At 41.2% G+C, this 22,789-nt stretch overlaps 1 protein-coding gene across 1 annotated transcript in view; it reads right to left on the bottom strand.

The window, feature by feature from the left end:
* The window catches only part of LOC132396870 (ADAMTS-like protein 1), a 58,450-nt gene extending 41,367 nt beyond the window's left edge, over window positions 1-17,083 (bottom strand). Inside the window, exons 1-4 of the mRNA XM_059974887.1 lie at window positions 16,985-17,083; window positions 12,047-12,174; window positions 11,607-11,735; window positions 8-190 (exon numbers count right to left, since the gene is read on the bottom strand). Of these exons, the coding sequence (XP_059830870.1) occupies window positions 8-190; window positions 11,607-11,735; window positions 12,047-12,174; window positions 16,985-17,052 (508 nt within the window). The 5' untranslated portion in view covers window positions 17,053-17,083. The remainder of the gene's footprint in view (window positions 1-7; window positions 191-11,606; window positions 11,736-12,046; window positions 12,175-16,984) is intronic.
* Window positions 17,084-22,789: the final 5,706 nt, after the last annotated feature.

Consider the following 22,789-nt stretch of genomic DNA (forward strand, 5'->3'; position numbering starts at 1 on the left):
CGCTTACCATGTAAAATCAGATTGGTTGCTGCTGTTGCCTGGCCTTGCACATTCAGCGCCTCACAAGAATATAACCCTTGGTTGGCTGGACTGGCTTTGATTATTGAGAGAGATCCATCTGGGAGAAGCTGAACGTTTGCACCAAGAGGCACCAGTTCCTTTGTCCAGCTGACAGAGGGTTTGGGAAAACCTGCAATCATCATCATTTAGCAAAAATATTACATCTTTTTAACTTTTATGAAGGTTAAATTTAAAGTCTGCATATGCCATGCATTACAAAATATATAGGAAGGAAATTAAAGTCAGTTCATCCTTCAGATTTATAGGTTTGGTATTTCTTCTTGTGAAAGTGGATTATTTGGAAAAGAGGATTTTCAATGGTTTATAATTATTTACCCAGCTAACTAAAAATCTGAGGGGCCTTGCCAGGGTAGATTCTATGAGGATGTTTCTGCTGGTCCACCATCTGGAAGAGGGGCGTATGTTCCAGAATAAGACATTTCCCATTTAAAACAGAGATGAGGTAGAATTTATTCTCACAAAAGGCAGCTTGTAATCCTCCATACCACAGAGTAGCTGAGGTGGAGCCATTGATAGATGGAAACTGACAGACGTTTGGACTACAGAAGGATCATTGTTATGGGAACCAAGTGGGAAAATAGAAATGAGGTTAACGATTAGAAGAGGAGAATGGAGCTTGATGTTGTGGTGTGCAGACTCTTCCCCTGCTGTGCAGTTGTCCTGCTCCTGCTCCTGGTGGGCAAAAGCACTGTTTCAAAATCAGCCCAAAGAAATTCAACATTACATCTAAAAACTGAGAGGACATTGCACTCAAGTACCCAGATACCCCTGGAGGACATCTGTTCAAGAGCGAGCTGCACTATAGGAGACTGATCTCCACCGTGCCTCAGAGAACAAGCAGTAGCTGCAAAAAGAGAGTCGAAAGAACCAAAAGGCCAAACTACTAATCGCAGTCACCACTTACTTATACCAACACTGCACCAGAATATGTGGATCCCGGATCGGCCTGTACAACCATCGGAGAACCCATCAATAGACAACCCCTTCGGAGAACTTCATGCTCGATATGACTGATCATGCTACTACTGCGGAGTAGCTGTACAGCAATTAGTCATGCCGTCTCCTATCTCCACGAACCTGGGTCTTATCCTCCCCTCAGCTACTCTGCTAAGGTGTGCATGTAAGCTCATTGACATCTGGTGTGGTTAAGTAGCAAACAAATCCAAAAGAATTGATGGGCTCATGAGAGAGTGAGAAAGTTGCACGGTTGCAGCGAAATGGGACATGAAATTCTTAGTTAAGAGCTAGCATGGATCTGATCGGCTGAACAGCCTCTTTCTGTATCATAATAATTAAATGTCTTTTTATTACATTTTTGTTAAAAATGGAAACCTGTCAGAGATTTTAGACAACTTGCAGACCTCCTCAATTTATTCATGAACGTCCACATAGTGCTGTGTATTATCAGTAAAGAGTTAGGCAACTGATCTGCTTACATTACATCACCATGGGCTCTGGAGTTAAGTAAACCTGCAGTCCTTGGAAACCTACAGCAAGGAATACAGCTGACTTCAAAGTAAATTTATTATCAAAGTATATATATGTCACCATATATTATCCTGAGGTTAATTTTCTTGAAGGCATACTCAATACATTCACAATAGAATCAATGAAGGACCACACCAACTTGGATGTTCAATCAGGACGCAAACTGTGCAAATACAAAAAAAATTAGAAAGAATAATAATAAAGAAATAAGCAATAAATATTGAGAACCTGAGATGAAGAGTCCTTGAAAGTGAGTCCAGAGTTTATGGGAACATTCCAAAGGCTGGACGAGTGGAGTTAGGTGAAGTTATTCCCAGTGGTGCAAGAGCTTTATGGTTGAAGGTTAATAACTATTCCTGAACCTGGTGGTATGAGTCCTGAGGCCTCTATACCTTCTTGCTGATGACAGAAGTGAGAAGAGAGCATGACCTGGGTGGTGGGGGTTCCCTGATGATGGATGCTGCTTTCCTGCAACAATGGTCCACGTAGATGTGCTCAATATTGGGAGGGCTGCATCCACGCTGGATTTTGCCATTTCCACTACCCTTTGTAGGAATTTCTGTTAGTGTTTCCATACTAGGCTATGATGCAGCTGGTCAAATACTCTCCGCCACACATCTATAGAAGTGTGTCAAAGTTATAGATGTCGTGCCAAATCTTTGTGAACTCCTAAGGAAGTAGAGGTGCTTTCTTTGTAATTGCACTTACATGCTGGGCCAAGGACAGGTCCTCCAAAATAATAATGCCTAGGAATTTAAAGTTGCTGACACTCTCCATCTGTAATCCTCCAATGAAGACCGGCTCAAGGATCTCTGATTTCCTCAAGCTGAAACCAATAATCAACTCCTTGGTCTTGCTGACATTGAATAGGAAATCGTTGTTGTGGCATCACTCAGCCAGATTTTCAATCTCCTTCCTATACGCTGACTCATCCAATGAAAGTGGCATTGGAGTTCTGCTTAGCCACAGTCATAAGTGTAAAGCAAGTTGAGCAGAGGCAAAGGCACACAGCCCTGTGGTGCACCTATGCTGATGTAAATCATGGAGGAAATGCTGTTGCCAAACAGAACTGACTGGTAACTGCCAGGGAAAAAATTGAGGATCCAGTTGCACAAGGAGGTATTGATGCCAAGGTCTTGAAGCTTATTGATTAGCTTTGAGGGGATTATAGTATTGAATGCCAACTTGTAGTCAATAAAAAACACCCTGACTTATGCAGCTTCACTGTCCAGATGTTGACTGATGAGCCAATGAGATGGCATCTGCTGTGGACATGTTATGCCAGTTGGCAAATTGGAGTGGATCTGATACAGGCTTCCCAGGCGGAAGTTGATACATTCCATCATCAACCTCTCAAAACACTCTGTCACTGTGGATGTAAGTGCTACTGAATGATAGCCATTGAGGAAGGTTACCAGATTCTTCTTAGGGACTCAGAATAAGTGAAGCCTGCTTGAAACAGGTGGATACCTCAGAATGCCAAAGCAAGAGGTTAAAGATCTCAGTGAACACTCCACCTAGTTGATCAGCACAGACCTTTAGTACTCAACTAAGTATCCTGTGTGGGCTGGATGCTTTCCATGGGTTCATTCTCCTGAATGATGCTCACACATCATCCTCAGAGACTGAAATCACAGGATCATTGAAGGCTTTGGGAGGTCATGATGGTTTCTTCATGTTTTGATGGCCAAAGCGTGCTTATAAGGCATTGAGTTCATCTGGAAGCGAAGCCCTGTTGTTCCCTATGTCACTTGATTTGACTTACATTTAATAGACAGGGATCTCTGAATATTCAGTCTCTGAAGGCACATCAATAAAGCTGCTTGATAACTGGCCTTAACAATTGCAGGATACACACAAATTAAAGTAGTAAAGATTTGAAGAACTGTAAGCGTCAGTGCTTGTCTGGGTATGTAGTATACACACAGAGGCAGAGTGTTCTGTAATCTCTGGGTTTCTCAACATATTGAAATAAGATTTAGGACCTTAGACAATCACATTTGTGTTATATTGCTGCCGCATGTATTCTGAGACATTTCCTTCTAGGCTTTTCTTAACTTAAATTTTAAATTTATTTCAGGGACAACTTTTATATAGCATGGGTTGTATAAAAACAATAACATTCAATATGATGGCATTTCCAAAATCCCTGGAACATTATTGTGCAGGCTTAGTCTGACATTAGCACCACTCCTCACCAAGTCCTTTCACTCAGCTACCAGACCACTGAACCAGAAGACTATGCAGCACACATGCTGAACATTGTCCTATCAAGAAAACTCTACAATAAGAATAAAATGGAAGAAGAATTCATAAAACAGAGCTTTCAAAAGGTTGGATAAATTTTAAACAAACTAAGTTGCAAATTTAATTAACAACAAGTTGTAACTTCAGTTTGTTCTGATTCCACATTCTGACTTTTTAACAATTCCACAGGAGGGCAACAGAGCACTGATGAAAAATAAAACCATAGTCCCTAAATAGAATATCAAACGGTACACAGCACTGAACAGGCAACATGATGTTGTGCTGATCAAGATATCAATTTATACTAATTGTCCCCTTCCTGTCTATCATCTATATCTTTCTATTCCTATTCACATAACTATCTACAAACCTGTTAAATTCCACTAAAATGTCTGCTTCCATTACTACCCATGGTAACCCATTCCAGTCATATACCAATCACCGTGTAAAAACTTTCCCCTCACATCACCTTTAAACATTCTCTTTCTAACTTATAAGTATTTCCTATGGCATTTGACATTTCTATCCTGGGGAAAAGATATTATGCATCTCACTATTTAAAAATGTCACCACTAGGTCTCCTCTCAGCGTCGGACACTCCAGGGAGAACAGCCCAAGTTTGTCAATCCTTTTATATGTAGCTACAGAAAGGGTGGGTAATGTAGCAGGATCCTCTTTTGAGTCAGTATGGGTAGAAGTTAGGAACAGGAATGGAGCAGTTACTCTGCTGGAAGTATTCTAAAGGGCCCTTGGTAGCAGCAGAGTTACCAAGGAGTAGACTGGGAGGTAGATTTTGGAAAGGTGCAAAAATAACAGCGTTGTTATCATGGGTGACTTTAACTTCCCTAATATTGAGTGTCACCTGATTAGTTCCAATGGTTTAGATGAGGCAGAGTTTGTTAAGTGTGTCCAGGATGGATTCCTGTCACAGTATATTGACAGGCCAACTAGGGGAAATGCCAAACTAGATCTAGTATTAGGTAATGAGCCAGTCTGGTCACAGATCTCTCAATGGGTGAGCATCTGGGGGGACAGTGACCACCGCTCCCTGGCCATTATCATTATCATGGAAAAGGATAGAGTCAGAGAGGACAGGAAAATTTTTAATTGGGGAGGGCAAATTATGAGGCTATAAGGCTAGAACTTGCAGGTGTGAATTGGGATGATGTTTTTGCAGGGAAATGTACTATGGACATGTGGTTGATGTTTAGGGATCTCTTGCAGGATATTAGGGAAAAATTTGTCCCAGTGCGGAAGATAAAGAATGGTAGGGTGAAGAAACCATGGGTGACAAGTGAGGTGAAGAATCTAGTCAGATGGAAGAAGGCAGCATACATGAGGTTTAGGAAGCAAGGATCAGATGAGTCTATTGAGGAATATAGGGTAGCAAGAAAGGAGCTTAAGCAGGAGCTGAAGAGAGCAAGAAGAGGGCATGAGAAGGCTTTGGCGAGTAGGGTAAAGGAAAACCCCAAGGCATTCTTCAATTATGTGAAGAACAAAAGGTTGACAGGAGTGAAGATAGGACCGATTAGAGATAAAAGTGGGAAGATGTGCCTGGAGGCTGTGGTTGTGAGCGAGGTCCTCAAGGAATACTTCTCTTCGGAATTCACCAATGAGAGGGAACTTGATGATGGTGAGGACAATATGAGTGATGTTGATGATCTGGAGCATGTTGATATTAAGGGAGAGGAGGTGTTGGAGTTGTTAAAATACATTAGGATGGATAAGTCCCCGGGGCCTGACGGAATATTCCCCAGGCTGCTCCACGAGGCAAGGGAAGAGATTGCTGAGCCTCTGGCTAGGATCTTTATGTCCTCGTTGTCCACAGGAATGGTTATGGAGGATTGGAGGGAGGCAAATGTTGTCCCCTTGTTCAAAAAAGGTAGCAGGGATAGTCTGGGTAATTATAGACCAGTGAGCCTTACGCTTGTGGTGAGAAAGCTGTTGGAAAAGATTCTTCAAGATATAATCTATGGGCATTTAGAGAATCATGGTCTGATCAGGGAGAGTCAGCATGGTTTTGTGAAGGGCAGATTGTGTCTAGCAAGTCTGATAGAGTTCTTTGAGGAGGTGACCAGGTATATAGATGAGGGTAATGCAGTGGAGGTGATCAACATGGATTTTAGTAAGGCATTTGACAAGGTACTACATGGTAGGCTTATTCGGAAAGTCAGAAGGCATGGGATCCAGGGAAGTTTGGCCAGGTGGATTCAGAATTGGCTTGCCTGCAGAAAGCAGAGGGTCGTGGTGGAAGGAGTACATTCAGATTGGAGGGTTGTGACTAGTGGTGTCCCACAATGATCGGTTCTGGGACCTCTACTTTTCGTTATTTTTATTAACGACCTGGATGTGGGGGTAGAAGGGTGGGTTGGCAAGTTTGCAGATGACATAAAGGTTGGTGGTGTCGTAGATAGTGTTGAGGATTGTCGAAGATTGCAGAGAGACATTGACAGGTTGCAGAAGTGGGCTGAGAAGTGGCAGATGGAGTTCAACCCGGAGAAGTGTGAGGTGGTACACTTTGTAAGGACAAACTCCAAGGCAGAGTACAAAGTAAATGGCAGGATACTTGGAAGTGTGGAGGAGCAGAGGGATCTGGGGATACATGTCCACAGATCCCTGAAAGTTGCCTCACAGGTAGGTAGGGTAGTTAAGAAAGCTTATGGAATGTTAGCTTTCATAAGTTGAGGGATAGAGTTTAAGAGTCACAGGGTAATGATGCAGCTCTACAAAACTCTGATTAGGCCACACTTGGAGTACTGTGTTCAGTTCTGGTCGCCTCACTATAAGTAGGATGTGGAAGCATTGGAAAGGGTACAGAGGAGATTTACCATAGATACTGCCCGGTTTAGAGAGTATGCATTATGGTCAGAGATTAAGGGAGCTAGGGTTTACTCTCTGGAGAGGAGGATGAGAGGAGACGTGATAGAGGGATACAAGATATTAAGAGGAATAGACAGAGTGGACAGCCAGCACATGTTTTACACAGTTTACAAGCTTTTACATAGAGATTGGTAGATGTCAGGAATGGGCTACCAATGAAAATGGGCAGTTTGGTGGAGTTTAACAGGTTTGTAGATAGACACATGAATATGAAGGAAATAAAAAGATATAGATGGTATGCAGGAAGAGGACATTTATTATAAATTGACATCAATATCAGCACAATATCATGGGCCAAAATGCCTGTTCTGTGTTCCATAAAGGGACCCCAGTACTGATCCTTATGGAACATCATGGGTCTCTGAATTCCAGCGGGAGTAACAGTCTTCCAAAATGGTCTTTGCCTTCTGAATCCAAATTTACAATCCACCTTGCATCTCCATGAGGGAAATTATCTAATGCCTTACTTTGACTCCAAACCAGAGATCCCCTTCTTTATTCCTGAGTGGATCTACCCTCACCTGGGTTATACATTTTCTCACAATATGTATAATTTGCCTTGGGATTCTCCTTGATGCTGTTCGGCAAGGACATTGCATGTCCCCTTTTGATTTTCTTAATTTCTTGCTCGAGCACTATCCTGCTATCTTTATAATCTTCAAGGGCCCAGACTGATTTTGGCTCCTGAAACCTACGTATACTTCTTTTTCCTTCCTGACTAAGTTTCTGACCTCTCAAGTCATCCAAGGGGTACACGGTGGTGAGGAAGGGGTATGGCATCCTTGCCTTTATTGGTTAGGGCTCTTAGTACATGAACTGGGACACCATGTTACAGTTGTACACAATGTTAGTGAAACTGCACTTGATATATTGTGTGTAGCTCGGTTCACCATATTATAGTAAGGATGTCATTAAGCTGGAGCGCGTATTGAAAAGATTCACAAAGATGTTGCCAGGATTGGAGGGTTTGCATTGTAAGGACGGACTGTTTTTCCTGGAGCAAAGGAGACTGGGAGGTGATCTTACTGAGGATTATCAAATCATGAGGGGCAGAGATAGGGTGGATGGTCACATGCTTTTTCCCAGAGTAGGGAATCCCAAAACTAGAGGGCATAGGTTTTGAGAGGGGAAAGATTTACAAGGGAGGTGGGTGCATGGAATAAGTTGCCAGAGGAAGTAGTAAAGGCAGATACTTTTACAGAATTTAAAAGACATTTGGACAGATACACAGACAGTAAAAGTTTAGAGGGATGTGGACCAGTCATAGGCAAACATCACTAGCCTGAAGCAGGTTGGGCCGGGGGCCTGTTTCCACGTTGAATAACTCTGTGATTCCAAGACGTACTCGTTATCAAGGAGCTTTTGGAATAGACATGATAGAATGTGACAGTGATATAGTTCAATGCAAAACTAGAGTCTTAACTGTAAACAAAGGAAACTATGAAGCTATGAGAGGAGAGTTGGCTGTGGTTGATTGGGAGAATATATTGTCGGATATGACTGTGGTCACACAATGCTTACCCGTTTAAAGGAGTATTGCCAAGTCACAACAATATATTCCTTTTAGGCAAAAAAAATAAAAAGGAAAAGTGATACATCTGTGGCTGACCAGAGAAATTAAAGATAGTGTTAAGTCCAAGGAAAAATGTCATAAAGTTGCCAGAAATAGCAGTGGGCCAGAGAACCGGGAGCATTTTAGAAAACAGCAAAGGAGGACAAAGAAATTCATAAAGAAGGGCATGATAGAATATGAGAATAGATTGGAAAGAAACATTGACAAAGACTGTAAGAGTTTTTATGGGAACGCAAAGAGGAAATGACTCGTAAAGGCAAACATGAGGGCCCCTTTCAGAAAGTGAAGTATTTAAAAAGGGAAAGAAGGAAATGGAAAAGGAATTAAACAATTACTTTGTGTCAGCCTTCATGGAAGAAGGCACAGTGAATCTGTCTGATATATGAGGGATTCAAAGGTCTGGTGAGAATGAGGAACTGAAAGCAGGCATTAGATAAAGATAGTTGTAGAGAAATTGGTAAGTTTGAAAGCTGACAAATCTCACAGACCTGATGATCACATCACAGAGTTTTGAAAAAGGTCAGTCGAGAGATGGTGGCTGTCATTCTGTGTGTCTGAGTTAAGGGGCAGAGTTGTCAACATATGGGTTTATTATGGAGTGAGATAGTCACTCTGTTGCCCTTGGGTCTAGATTACTGACTGCATAACATAATATTAATATGTTTGTAATATTAATATTAAAAGTGATAAACAGATGCTTTTAGAGATAAGAGATGGAACTAAGATCAAATTTTGACATTGTTGTGTGCTCATGTACCGCACAGTTCCTATATGAAATATGGGCTAACAAGTATCTTCGTAGCATATCTGAATTTGGTTCCGTAGGCTCACTTAGACAAACCACAAATTAAATTGCCTCAGTGGAGATGAACTCTAAGCAACTGCCTAAGCTATGACTTTACTAAGTGAATAGCAACTTGCTTTGAAAATAATATCAGTAAAAATCATCATTACAGTAAAATCAAACAAGACAAGGAATATTAATACCTGATATCTGCCGTGAGAAGGGCAAAAACGAATGATTTTATCTTTGCATATACACCGTCTAAGGAAGAGTTTAGATTATAATCCAATTTATAAAGAATTCAAGATCAAAGCATAAATAAGAGTTAGGAACTACATTAGTTAATGGCATTTTTAGTGAACAACTAACTTTAAGCAACTGTCATTATCCATATTCACGTTGATTTGATCAGGAATAGCTCCCAACTGGCAAGTTCTGATCTCACTTTAGAGAGGGTACAGACATACTTCCTCCTTGAAATGTAACTACCATGGTTGAATCCCCAACCACCACAGTGTATACCAACAGTCTCGAGAAACTCACCTGAGCCAAGCAAATAAACATATTTCCTCCAGCAGTGGGTCAGAGGCTGGGCATTCTGCAGTGACCATGGCACAAAGTTCTCTCACCACTTACAAGAACGTGATAGATCACTGTCCATTTACCTTACTGATTACAGCTCCACTTGTCTGTCTGTAACTGCAGAACGTACCAAGGTAACTGTTCTGCATTTCCATAACTGCTGCCTCTATGAACAAACCATCACCGACAGGTTACCTTCCAGATTACACGCAGTGACAAACTGGAAATTTACCATTGGCTCTTCATTGTTGCTGGGTTGAAATCCTGGAATGATGTCTCCTATAGTACCATGTCTCCTATAGTTCTGAGCAGTACAAGAACATAGTTCATCACTAACTTCTATTGGACAAGTGTGAATGGGCAATAAACGCTGGTCTCCCAGTCATGGCCTTATTCTAATTTTAAAATATGAAATTTGACATTGACTAAGCGACTTTAATACACGTCAACAGATCAGGCCACAAAACTGCCAAGAATCTCATCACATGGTATTACAGTAATGTAGGACACAGACACAAAGGATGTGGTGTAATGAGGAAAGAAACTAGGAGAAACAGGGAGAAGGACTGGGAAAGATATTGGAGCAGGAATTGGATCGGAGAAGGGTTTAGGACAACTGATGGTGGAGAAAAGCAGTGTGGAAGTAAACCTTTGTCTTCTGATCTGTTGCATTTTTTTTGTGTGCGAACGAACAGTTGGCAGCCAGCTAGTAACAGGAGCAGAGTACATTTTTGCTTCTATTCTGGACTACAGGAATGAAACAAACTGTCCCTGAGACTTGTTGCTAGGAGCCCCTGATGTATTAACTGTGGTGAAAGATTCTTTCTTGTGATCCTTAAGGTGTGCATCTATAAATCTCTTGATTCTCCTGCATCCCCCCCCGCCCCCCCCCCCCCCACCTTTGCTACTGGATATTTGTTGAGACTGTCATAGTAAGCACATTGGTGTGGCCACCATGGATATCATAGTCTATGAATTCAGCTACTCCTGATCGGAAACTGCCATGGCTAACTTTTTCATGAAGTTAATTTAAGCCAAGTGCAATACTGGCAGATTCCCAACAACAGACAAGCTCTGACGAGTGTCGGAGGTGGTCATGATGGGATCTTAAGCTTTCAGCATGAGACAGTATCTTGGCAAGGAGTTGAAACTTAAACTAGAAACATCCATCTGCAGGATCATTAAGCATCTGATTGTCCAAGTTACTGGGCTTGATTAAGAGGATTGAATGATCCTTGGAGGTTAGCACTTACTCTACCCCTCTCTTTAATTGCTAACTGGGAATGAAGCAGCCTTTACTGGTGATTTCCAGTCCTCTTTAGGGGAAATCATCTTTCACTGTTTTCTTGCTACTGAATGTTTATACAGGAATTTTGGAATGCACAGCACTGAGAAAATGTCACTAGCACTCTAGCAAAAATCATCCTGGAAATTCACTGATGGTCTCGCGAATAAAGGACGAATACAATGCTTTTCCAGCTCATTAGTCATTTATTTGAAACTTTGAGAGGAATGAAATGTCTGCACGGGGATGTCTGGTGGAGTGACACTTTGGTCAAGTGAGGAGGAGATGAGACTAGGCAGTGCATTTCCAGTTGTTGCAGGAAGGAATGAAGGGTGGCTAGGTGGGCTTCTTCCGCCCTGGCACAAGACACCCTTCGCAGTTCCTGAGCTACCCTGAGATTGCTGCTATGTCCCAGATAGCATGCTCCACTCCTTTAGTGGAAATGGGTGTGAATAGCCCACACATACAGCTCTACAAAAGTTGAGTTTGATCAGCATTGGAGTGCTTACACTGCAAGATTTAGCATCTCCAAGAAAGCTGAAACTCAGCATACTGTACAACAATTAATTGTACCATATAAAATATGTCAACCTTGCTTTTTAAAGCTTAAAGTATATAAAACTTTGATATAATTATTCACATAAACATAATTTCAAACAACATGCATCAACATAAAGTAGGCTTACCATCGACTTGGCACTTTATTGTGATATTGGTTCCTAGCCTTGCTATCACAACACTGCCCACGTCCACACTGACAGATGTTGAATTAATATTCACCAAGTCATGGCTGGACATTTTAATTATTGGCTTCCCTACATAAAAAGACAGTTGTTACAGGATGTAAACAGTAAATATTCAAGAAATGCCATTTCTTTATCCAAGTGAAAGATTGGAAGTTATTACATTTTACTGTTATCTACAGTATGTTGTTTAACATGGCAGTAATTTCAATGGATTATGAGTTGCAGTTTAACATGCAGTTGACATTGATCCTTTTTGATTGTGTTTTTTTTACCCTAATAGAGTGTGATAAAACGGCATGTTAAAAGCTGTGCAAGCTATCAATTACTTCTGGAAACTCTTTTTTGGAAGGAATTGATGATTAACTGTAATTGTAGCAAACCTGTAACAGCAACGATGGATGAGCGCGAGTCTAAACCAATTGGGTTGATAGCAGTGCAATTGTAGACGCCAACATCAGACTCACTCGGAAGAAGTACTTGCAACGCCTGGTCTGGAAGAATTTGAACTCTGCAGGGGAAATAAGCAATCATAAATTCTGGCCTGAGAGGTGTGCACAGTCAACTTTTTCATCAGTACTTGAATTGTTCACTCCAATACATATGTATATTTGGTGTTGGGAATTTTTTATTTGCTGTATCAATGTACAGTTATTTAACAATCAACATTAGCTCAGTTTCTTTGTGAATTGGAGTACTACTTCTGATCAGATGATAAAAGAATGTGTTGCCTGCAGATAGGAATTTCAAATCACAACACAAAAAAAAGTCAAACCAGTGGCTAGCTCCATGTCATACCTGAACATTGTGTGCTATATCCTACTGACTCCAAGGAAATTTGAGGATTAGAAGCAATATGTGCTCTCAGGTGGACTGCCCTTGAAACACCCACGACAATTCTGTTAACTATTTGTAGATCAGTTCTGAAGTTGTTTTGCTATTTGTTCCACTATATTAGATATTCAGGAGGAACCTCTGACCCAGTCCTTGCTAATTTATTCCTAACAGTCCTCCAAGAGCAAACGTAATGAAATAATAAACACATTGAAATGGCAACGCAATTATTTATTCAGTGTTATTCATGAAGAGCTATCAATTGTACAAAAACACCAGGAATGAAACCAGGGGCACTTTTTCAGAGATCTGGCTGAAGGAATGCTGCCAAGTACTTCCAGTAACTTCTGCTTTTATTTCAGAAATTTGGAACTCTCCTGCTCAAGAAGTGCAAATACTGGGTCAGTCATAGTTTTCCAGATGGGATTTGGTAGATTTAATTCGCCTTGAAATTATAAAGGGATGTGGAGCCATATAGACAAATATGGTTGTGATACAGTTATGACCTGATTGAATGATAGGACAAACTCAAGGGACTGAATGGTCTCTGCTTCATAAATATTATGAACAACATGTGTCATACTGTAGTTACTTGTGGACCTTTACTGTGTGCTTTTTTCCAGGCATATATTTTCCATTTTCACTAGGTCTTACCTACTGGAGTTAAATCGTAAGTCAGTTCAACACAGTTGGCATCTGTTTTATGCCCTTAAGACTGTCTCACTAATGTACAAAAAACTTTTTGAAAATCCAAACAAACTGCCTCTATTGGAGATTGGTTACCTCCTCAAGGAATTGTTGTGAAGACTATTACTTCTCATTACTTCCTCTGCTTCTTCTGCTCATTGGAAATTATTGTATAGTATCTTAGTTTAACTTCTGAAGGCATTTGTTCACCATATATTTCACACTAACTGCCCTGCATTTGCCAGAATTGAGCCCTTTTCTTTAAAATCAACTCTGGAATATTCACTAAGCTTTATTACACATACACTATTTCTGTATGTACAGAGTTCTGCAAAACAGCAATCCGTTTATTCAGGACATTAACAGCACCAAAATCATAAGTATACAGTATAATAAACTTCCTCAATTTTTTAATGGCAAATTCAATCAACGATTAACCTCGGTCTGATTCTCTGTGTTCCTTCCTCCTGTTGATGACTAAAATCGTAACACATAGTCGGCCATCTGACCTTCATACCACTATCAGTTCTTTGAAGGAGCTCTTCAGTAAATATCTAGAAAGCTATCTCCTTCTTCCCCCCCCCCCCCCCAGAGTCCTGCAATTACTTTCCTTCTCAAATACTGATCAATTCCATTATGTAAATTTAATTGATCCTGCTTCTACTATTCCATCGGGCAGCACGTTCTGGATCACACTTGCACCATGAACTCTTCTCATGCACCACCCCCTGCTATACATGCCTGACAACTTCTATCTATGTCGCCTGGCCAGTGACTCCTTTGTCACCAGAAATTAATCCTCTTAGATAATTTCAAGATTTTGAACACCACCACTGTATCAGCTCAACTTCTCCGCACAATTGTATTATCATTCCCTGTTCCTTTTAGTAAATCCTCCTTTCAGTCACTCCTTGCTTGAAACTCTCCAGCTGAGGCTTAACCATGGAGTTATTGTGTTGCAGTTTGTGCCACTATTAATGGAATGGCTGTCAGTGGGATGGTACTTCTCATACAGTGCAAAGCATTTAGAAGCGTTTTGAAATTATGGTTACACTGCAGAGCAGTACTGTGGCTCAGCTCCCTCACAGCTCCAGTGGTCAATTGTAATCTCCAGTGCTGTCTGTGTGGAGATTACAAACCCTTGCAGTCAACACATGAGTTTCTCCTGTATACTCTGATTTCTTCCCGAATTCCAAAGATGGGGCAGTTCATAGCTTAGTTAATTTAACACAATGAAAATTGCCCCTGGTGTGTAGAATCTGGGGAAGGTTGATGGAAATGTGGGGAGAATAGGTTACAAGGTGAATTAATGGAGGAAAGGAATTGTTCCATTAGTTGGCAGTAACTTAATTAGTCAAAATGGCCTTCTATACGGTAACAAAATATCTGAATGTCATTTTGTCTAAAGCAAGCCCTCACAAACAGAACTGAGACAATGATCAGACAGTGGGACAATGCTCAGATAAACTGGCTGCTTGACAATGTTGAGTAAGGGATAATTAACAGGCAAGAACAGTCCAGCATTTAAAATTTAAGCAACAAATCTCTCAGGTTTGCCTGAGAAGGCAGGCCCCAGGTTATCAACTCATCTGGAAGACAGATAGCTTTGGCTGATCTAGTCCTTGGCTGAGCATCACTGCTCTGAAGCAGGACAAACCCCAACCCCTGATCCTGAGGTGAGAGGGTTCTTCTTTAAATAATGATGACTTGCTTTGTGAAAGCCTCAAGCTTTCTAAACAGCGTTACCTAACAGCACGCCCACTCTGAAACGTCCATTTTACAAAACCGTGGTTTCTCATCTACCATTGTTTAAAAAAAAGCTTGTGACAACATCTCATCCATTTCTGTGCCACTGCTCTTACCCCTTCTTCTCTGGGGCAGAACAAAGATAAACTCAAAAAGGCACAAAGGCGGCATCTGTCTTTAAGAACCCCTATCACTCAGGACATGCTCTCTTCTCATTGCTACCTTCAGGGAGGAGGTACAGGAGCTTGAAGAGACACACTCAACATTTTAGGAACAGCTTCTTCCCACCACCATCAGATCTCTGAATGGACAACAAATCTATCAATACAACCTCACTATCCTATCCCAGAGAATCCTCTCCAGTAGCTTGCCTTCCACAGATATGAGGCTCACTGGCTTGTAGGTGACTTGGTGAATGAGTGAATAGGTTCAAGAGTAAGAACATGGAAAAAATAGTGTAGATATTGTAAAATGAAAAGCTGAAGGATTTGCCCGGCAGGTCAGACTATTATTCCTATCCCTCTTCTTAATCAAAGAAACAACACTGGCAACTCTCCAGTCCTCAAAGACCTTGTTTATGGTTAGAGAAGTTACAAAGATTTCTGTCAAGAGCACAGCAATTTCCTCCCTTGTCCTCCTCAGTCATCTGAGATAGATTCGATAAAGCCATGAGGACTTACACTCTTCTGACACCCTTCCTTCTTTTCTCCTCTGGGAGCACAACACATGCAAAGCCTGACTTGCACATCTTCTTGTTCTGCATCTTGAAACTTCTATATTCTTTTATTTGAGCACTCTCAAACTACTTCCATTCACTTGCTGACTGGATGACCATGCTTATGGTATATCCCTTGCCCGCCCTGGTTTCATCTACCAGAGACAACCACTCCACTCCTTCACTCTCCCTGCAGCTTTACAAGCAACTTTTCTCTCTTTTCCAGTTCTGATAAACAGTCTTCAACCATAAATGTTTATTTAGCTTCTTTCCCCACAGATGCTGCTTGACCAACTGTGTATTTCTAGCATTTTCTGTTTTAGATTGCTAGCATCTTTTTAGATTGTCTGTCTTGTTTGATTAGTAGAAGGGAGTCAAGTTCACATGAAGATTTACTATTTTACATTTTTAGGCAGTCCTCCTCTCCTCCGGTTGTTGTCTGACAATTATTGAGGTAAATCCATTAAATATGACTGCTCAAGCTGCCATTGAAAGGCAACAGTTTCTGGACAGATTCCAGATCCCATCCCCAACTAAGTTGTACCATTTAATTTAAATGGCCTTTCATTAAATTTCCTTCCAAAGTATTTTGTCTGGATAAAAACTGTCCATTATCCTTTATGAAACCAATTTGAGGAATCTATTCAAACATATTCGCTCATCCTGGCTTGCACTGATACATTATTTTATCTTCATGGTTCAACCTTTTCCTGTCAGGTAGGACATGGGGAGTGAATGAGAGCCGGTCAAAAGGGGAACTGACAGAGTGGAGCACAGCTCTCTGCCTCTGGAACACCTCTCTTGCACTGTTTGTCAATCAGTGGAAGTATTCTGATCTATTTGGATGGTACGTAGTCTTAACCAATGCTGACAAGACACATATCTTGTGCATCAATTTACTTTCAAACTTGCAGTTTTTCTTCTCGGTGCAAATGAAAAAATTGAAACCAATGTTAACAATAGGAAGTAACTCAAGAAGCTTTTGTCATCACTGGAATAGACAGGCAGTCCACAACATAATACTTCCCCATCTCTTAGGAGGTCACTTGTAAAGCTTGGGAATTCTGTACATTCCTGCAAGAAATAATTCATTAATAGACACAATGCTAAAGACCGCATGGTATGATGCACCATTTTTAGAAGGGCTGCATTTAAATTTAGGAAAAGTATTAAAGATTTTGTAGTGAAGATACCTGTAATCTTTTTGTGTCAAAGAATATCACCCTCTTTTCACAAACAGTGAAAATCCTAGAAATACTCATGCCCTATAACAATTTTAAAGGTTGTATTTTAAGATAGTTCTTTATAATTTTAGATATGAATATCAATGATTACTTACACTTTTTGCAACAGGCCATACATCACAATGTTACAGACCAGTGTTTGTGCTCCTCCTAGGTCACACATAAAATTACGGACTTTATTAAAACAGTTGTAGATGAGGGTGTCCTCACAAATTCATTCAGAGTTTTTCACTGCCAGACGCCTTGGATAAGCCATGAGACCCGGAAACTAGTGAGGGTCAGATCAGAGGCATTCAAGTAAGGCGACCAAGAATGTTACAACAGGCCCAAGTACGATCTCCAGAAAGCTACCTGATGGGTGAAGAGACAATTTTGGGCTAAACTTCAATCAATGAAGAATGCTCAACAGTTGGGAAAGGGCTTGAAGACTGTCATCTCTTATAAAGTTAAATCAGGCGACATAGGAGACAACAGGGATTTGATTCCAGATGAGCTCAATGCTTTCTATACTCACTTTGACCATCAAATCGTGGAATAACCATCACGAACTTCCACAGCCCCTGATGAGGCTGTTGTGTGAGCATCCTTTAGGAGGGTGAACCCACAAAAAGCATCTGACCCAGATTGAGTACCTGGCTGAGTACTAAAGACCTGTGCTATCAGTTGGCTGGTGTGTTCACTGAGATCTTTAACCTCTCACTTTAGCAGTCTGAGGTACCCACTTGTTTCAAATAGGCTTCAATTATACTGGTGCCTAAGAAGAACCTGCCTCAATGACTATCATCCAGTGGCACTTACAACCACAATGATGAAGTGTTTGAGAAGTTGGAGAAGAAACATATCAACTCCTGCTTGAGAAGTGACATGGATCTACTCCAATTTGCCTACCGAAGCAACAGGTCCACAGCAGATGCCATTTCATCAGCTCCTCACTCAACCCTGGAACATCTGGACATCAAAGATGTTCTTTATTGATTACAGCTCAGCATTCAATACCATCCTCCCATCAAAACTAATCAATAAACTCCAAGACCTTGGCCTGAATACCTCCTGGTGCAATTGGATCCTTGATTTCCTCACTTGCAGACCCCAGTCAGTTCAGATGGCAACAATGTCTCCTCCACAATCTCCATCAGCAGGGTGCACCACAAGGCTTTGTGCTTAGTCCCTGTTCTACTTACTTTACACTTATGACTGTGTGGCTGAGCACAGCTCCAATACCATATTCAAGTTTGCTGATGACACCACTGACATAGGCCAAATCAAAGGTGGTGATGAATCATATAGAGGAGCAAGACTGAAAATCTGGCTGAGTGGTGCACTTTTGTTTCCAAATTCCTTTTCTTCTGACCCAACTAGACTGCCACATCTAGTGACCTCCATATTCTTTCCATCAAAATGCATTGCATTTCTTGCATTTAATTTTATTTGTCCATCATGTACCAATTCTGCAAGTTTATTAATATCCTCTGCTTTGATTCCTTTCTCTTCAATGTTCACTCCTATCCCTCAAATTGATATCGTCTGCAAAATTAGAAATTCTAAACTTGTATGTTTTCTCAAAAAAATACAGTAGAAGCACTTTATGTTTAAGAAAAACCATAGCAACTCATTTATTGAACACCAAAAACTGAACACAAAGTGCGGTAAAAGTACTTTATGTAGTTACCTCAGCATGTCAGACCATCCTCTGAAAGTAAACCCCAATCCAATGTCGGTGGTTGTGAATTCTGTATGTTTCCACAGTTTACATTACCATACACAGCACCCTCCCTCACAGAATTCACTAATACCAGCAGTGTGAGCCACCTGGCTCGGGTCCTATGTTTCATGGGTGGGGGAACAGAAGATGCCTCTGGCTTATCCAGAGGTGTGTTGACACGCTCATGTCATGATGGCAGAGGCATGGGAGTGGAATCCTCCAAATCTTGGTGGGCCGGTTTAAGGCGATCTACCAAAGCACATTCAGATTTATCCTCTTATCTATGATAAAAGTCTTCTCTCTCTGTTCCAAAACATGGAACGGGCCATCATAAGGGGGCCTAAGTTAAGGGGCATCATAAGGAGGATGGTGGTGTGCATCATGGTGGATGAAAACAAATGAGGCAGAATATAAGTAAGAAGGGACCCAAGGGTGCTGTACGCCATGATGGGAGGTAGGGATAGGTGAAAAGGAATTGAATTTACTGAGGAGGGTAGAACATAGTTAAGAGGCAGTCCAGTGGTCGTGGTATCAGGAATAAAATCACCTGGCACTCGTAACGACTGCCTGTATACCAATCCAGCCGTGAACAACTGCAGGTCTTCTTTCAGAGCTGTTCTGAGCCACAGGAGATGTCATGCCAACACCCATCCATCAAGGAATTCCTCAGAGCAGCCTTTAAGGAGTGGTGAAACTGCTTGCATAGGCCAGTGTACTGTGTGTGATATGTCAAGATAAGATGTAGCCTAGATGCTGAGATTCCGGTTATCACAGCCCAGAGGTCTGATGTGGATTGGGCCTGGGCCTGACAGTTAATTTTTGCCCACTGGCACTCCATACAGGCTGCAGCCCAATCACGCACATCCTTTCTAAGGCCATGCCACAAAAAACTAGAGCAGCTTCTGTGAGACCTTCTGGCTTGGATATGAGGGGCCATGTGAGCAAAAACAGTCCACCTCCAGTTTGCAGGTACGATGGGCGAGGGGGACCGATTGAGACGTCGCACACCCCAACTTCCCTGAACTTTATGTCAGCCATCCGTAGATCCATAACTGCTGTTCAGTAAGCCTGGACCTCTGGGTCAGTAGCTTGGTCAGTGGCCATGTTGTTATAGTTAATCCCTATGTGTATGGCCTCAATGGCTGGCCATGAGAAGCAATCAGCCACGGCGTTATTTATCCCCTTTGATATGTTGTATAGCAGCTGTGTACTATGACGTTGCTGCCATACAGTCCAAGGGTCTGTTATTTTGGCCATTGCGTGCACAAGGGGTTTGTGGTCAATGAATACCATGGAAAGGCGACCCTCCAGAAGAAAACGAAAATGGTAGACAGCCAGATAAAGATTGAGAAGCTCACGGTCAAGCATGCTTCAATTCCTTTCAGGAAGCTGGTGGCTAAACAATGTAAGCAGCTGCAGCACATCTCCAACCTACTGTTTGAGCACAGCATCCAAGCACAGTCTGAAGTGTCAGTAGTAATGGCTATAGGGGCATTGGGAGTGGATGTGCCAGTAGGGTCACGTTAGGAAGGGTTTGTTTGGTATCATCAATTGCCCTGGTCATGTTCGCTGAGCTGTAAGAATGTGTTTAGGGTATTGCCTTTAAGCACACTATATAGAGATTACTCGACAATTTCAATTCCAGAATTTAAAACATTAATGTAAGTAGTGAACAGCAGTGTTCCCAAAACTAATCCACAGAATTAAAGTCCAACCTTCCTTCCATCTGTGACTCTATTCATTTATCACTTAAGAGTACATTGTCATTGTCAATGGCTGATTGAAAAAGCAGATAAATTGTATGAAATTTCTCTCGTCTCTATTATCTCCTCAAAAATTCAATAATGTCGGTCTAGCAGATGTTTATGTTCTGAAATCTGAATATTCACTATTGTACTCTTTATCTCGATTCCCTCGGCCAGTAAGGGATTGCAAGATCTTTCTTAACAATAATGTTAAGATATCTAGTCTGTTATCCCCAGACATGTTCCAACCCCCTGCTATAAATACATATTGTGTTTGGCTATTCACCATTCCCCATGTTTAATTTCTTAATTGACTTAAATCTGTCACAAAATATTCATTTGATTTGCTTAACCCCGTCAATGGCTTTTGAAAGCTCTCGTTAATAATTGCTTACAAGCCTATAAAATGGACCACTTGTGTATATAAGACTCATAATCATAAAAAATACCAAAGAAAAATACAGCGCTGACTCTTTGAAGCATGATAATCATAAACGAGCTAGTTGGCCACAGCACGTGTCCAACATAAGGCATCAACTCAAAGAGCTTGCCATTCTAACCTTAACCAAGTTGTTTTAGTTCAGTTACAACAGTGGCATTTGCCTGCTGGTGTAAATTTGTCCAGGTATGCGTGTCCACATGAATGCGTGAATCAAATCTAACTCATCACAAATCCCTGCCTAGGTTAAAATGACAGCGTCATCCAAATACACAATGTCTAACACTAACAATAACAAGTGCAGCAATAACATTCCCCGCCAAATACAGCATCCTGAGTTGGAAATACATTGCATTCCCTCTTCATTTCTGGGCCTAAGTATTGGAAATCCCAACAAGTAGGGCTGTAAGGAGGACTTTTAACAGTACATAAGAACAGAGATAGAACACAGTACACTACAGCACAGTATAAGCCTTTAGTCCACAATATTCTGCCAACCATTTAATCTACTCTAAAGTCAATCTAATCCTTCCCTCCTACACAGCCCTCTATTTTTCTATTATCCATGTATCTATCTCAAAGCTTCTTAAATGTTCCTAATGTATTTACCTTTCCCACCAGCCCTGGAATGACATTCCACACACCTGCCACTCACTGTGTAAAAATCTTACCTCTGACATCCCACCATACTTTCTTCCAATCACCTTAAAATGATGCCTCCTGCTATTAGCCATTTCTGCCCTTGGAAAAAGTCTCTGGCTACCTATTCGATATCCTGAATTTTGAGGCTATGTCTCCTCTTTCTAAATCAGTAGCAACAACTTCCTAGCCACTGCCTTATCTATTCTTTTCAGAATTTTATATGATTCTATTAGGTGTTCTTTCATTCTTCTGAAAGAAGAATAGTATCAGGTGACTTCTCTTAAGATAACTCCTGCTCTCCAGAATCAACCATGTGAACCTCCTCTGCACTGCCTCCAAAGCCAGTACATTTACCTCTCCTCAGGTAAGGAGACCAGAAGGGCATTCAGTACTCCAGGTGCGTCCTCACCAGTACCCTATACAGTTGGAACATAACCTCCCTGTTCTTAAATTCAATCCCTCTAATGAATGCCAGTATTTCATTTCCCTTCTTGACAGCCTGTATCACTACAAACCATTCTGTGCACAAGTATTTCCAAGTCACTCTTCACAACAGCATACTGCAACCTTTCAACTTTTAAGTAATAATTTAATTTTCTATTTTGCTTTTCAAATTGGATGATTTGGCATTTACCAGTGTTGTCCTCTATTGGCCAGATTCTCATCTACTTACTTTATTTATCCACAAACTCTGCACAAATTGCCTTTCCACTCAATTTAATGTCATCAGCAAACTTAGACATGCTACTCTTGGTCCCCTCTTCCAAATCCTTAAAATACTGTTCATCATGAACTGTTGCAAAATTAACACCTCCTCCGTGGCACCTTGCTCACCACTGATTCCCTTTTATTACAACCCTCTATCTACAAATAACTAATCAATCCTCTATTCATCTATGTGTTACCTCCAATTCAATGCATTCCGATCTTATTGTTGTCTTTTGTGCGGCACCTTATTGAGTAACCTCTGAAATCCAAGTCTACATCAGTACAAAGAATTCCAGTAAGACTGTCAAACAGGACCTGCCCTTGGTGAATCCATGCTGAGTTTGTCTGATGGAACACTTACATCCAGGTGTCTTGCTATTTCTTCCTTAGTGATAGTTTCAAGCATTTCCCCAACTACAGACTTTAAGCTATCTGGCCTGTAGTTACGTATATGCCTTTTACCGCATCCTTTTTTAAACAGTGGCGTGACATTGGCTGTCTTCCATTCCGCTGGCACACAGTATAACAGCAGAGTTTCTCCACCACCTTTTCCAAGATAATTAGGGGTGGCCAATAAATGCAGGGCCTTGCAACAAATATCCTGGTGCTGAAAGTTGATTAAGTTGTTGAAACTCTCAAATGTCAGCAAACTGACAATGATATC

The sequence above is a fragment of the Hypanus sabinus genome, chromosome 7 (genome assembly GCF_030144855.1).
Source record: "Hypanus sabinus isolate sHypSab1 chromosome 7, sHypSab1.hap1, whole genome shotgun sequence".
NCBI classification, from domain to species: Eukaryota; Metazoa; Chordata; class Chondrichthyes; order Myliobatiformes; family Dasyatidae; genus Hypanus; species Hypanus sabinus.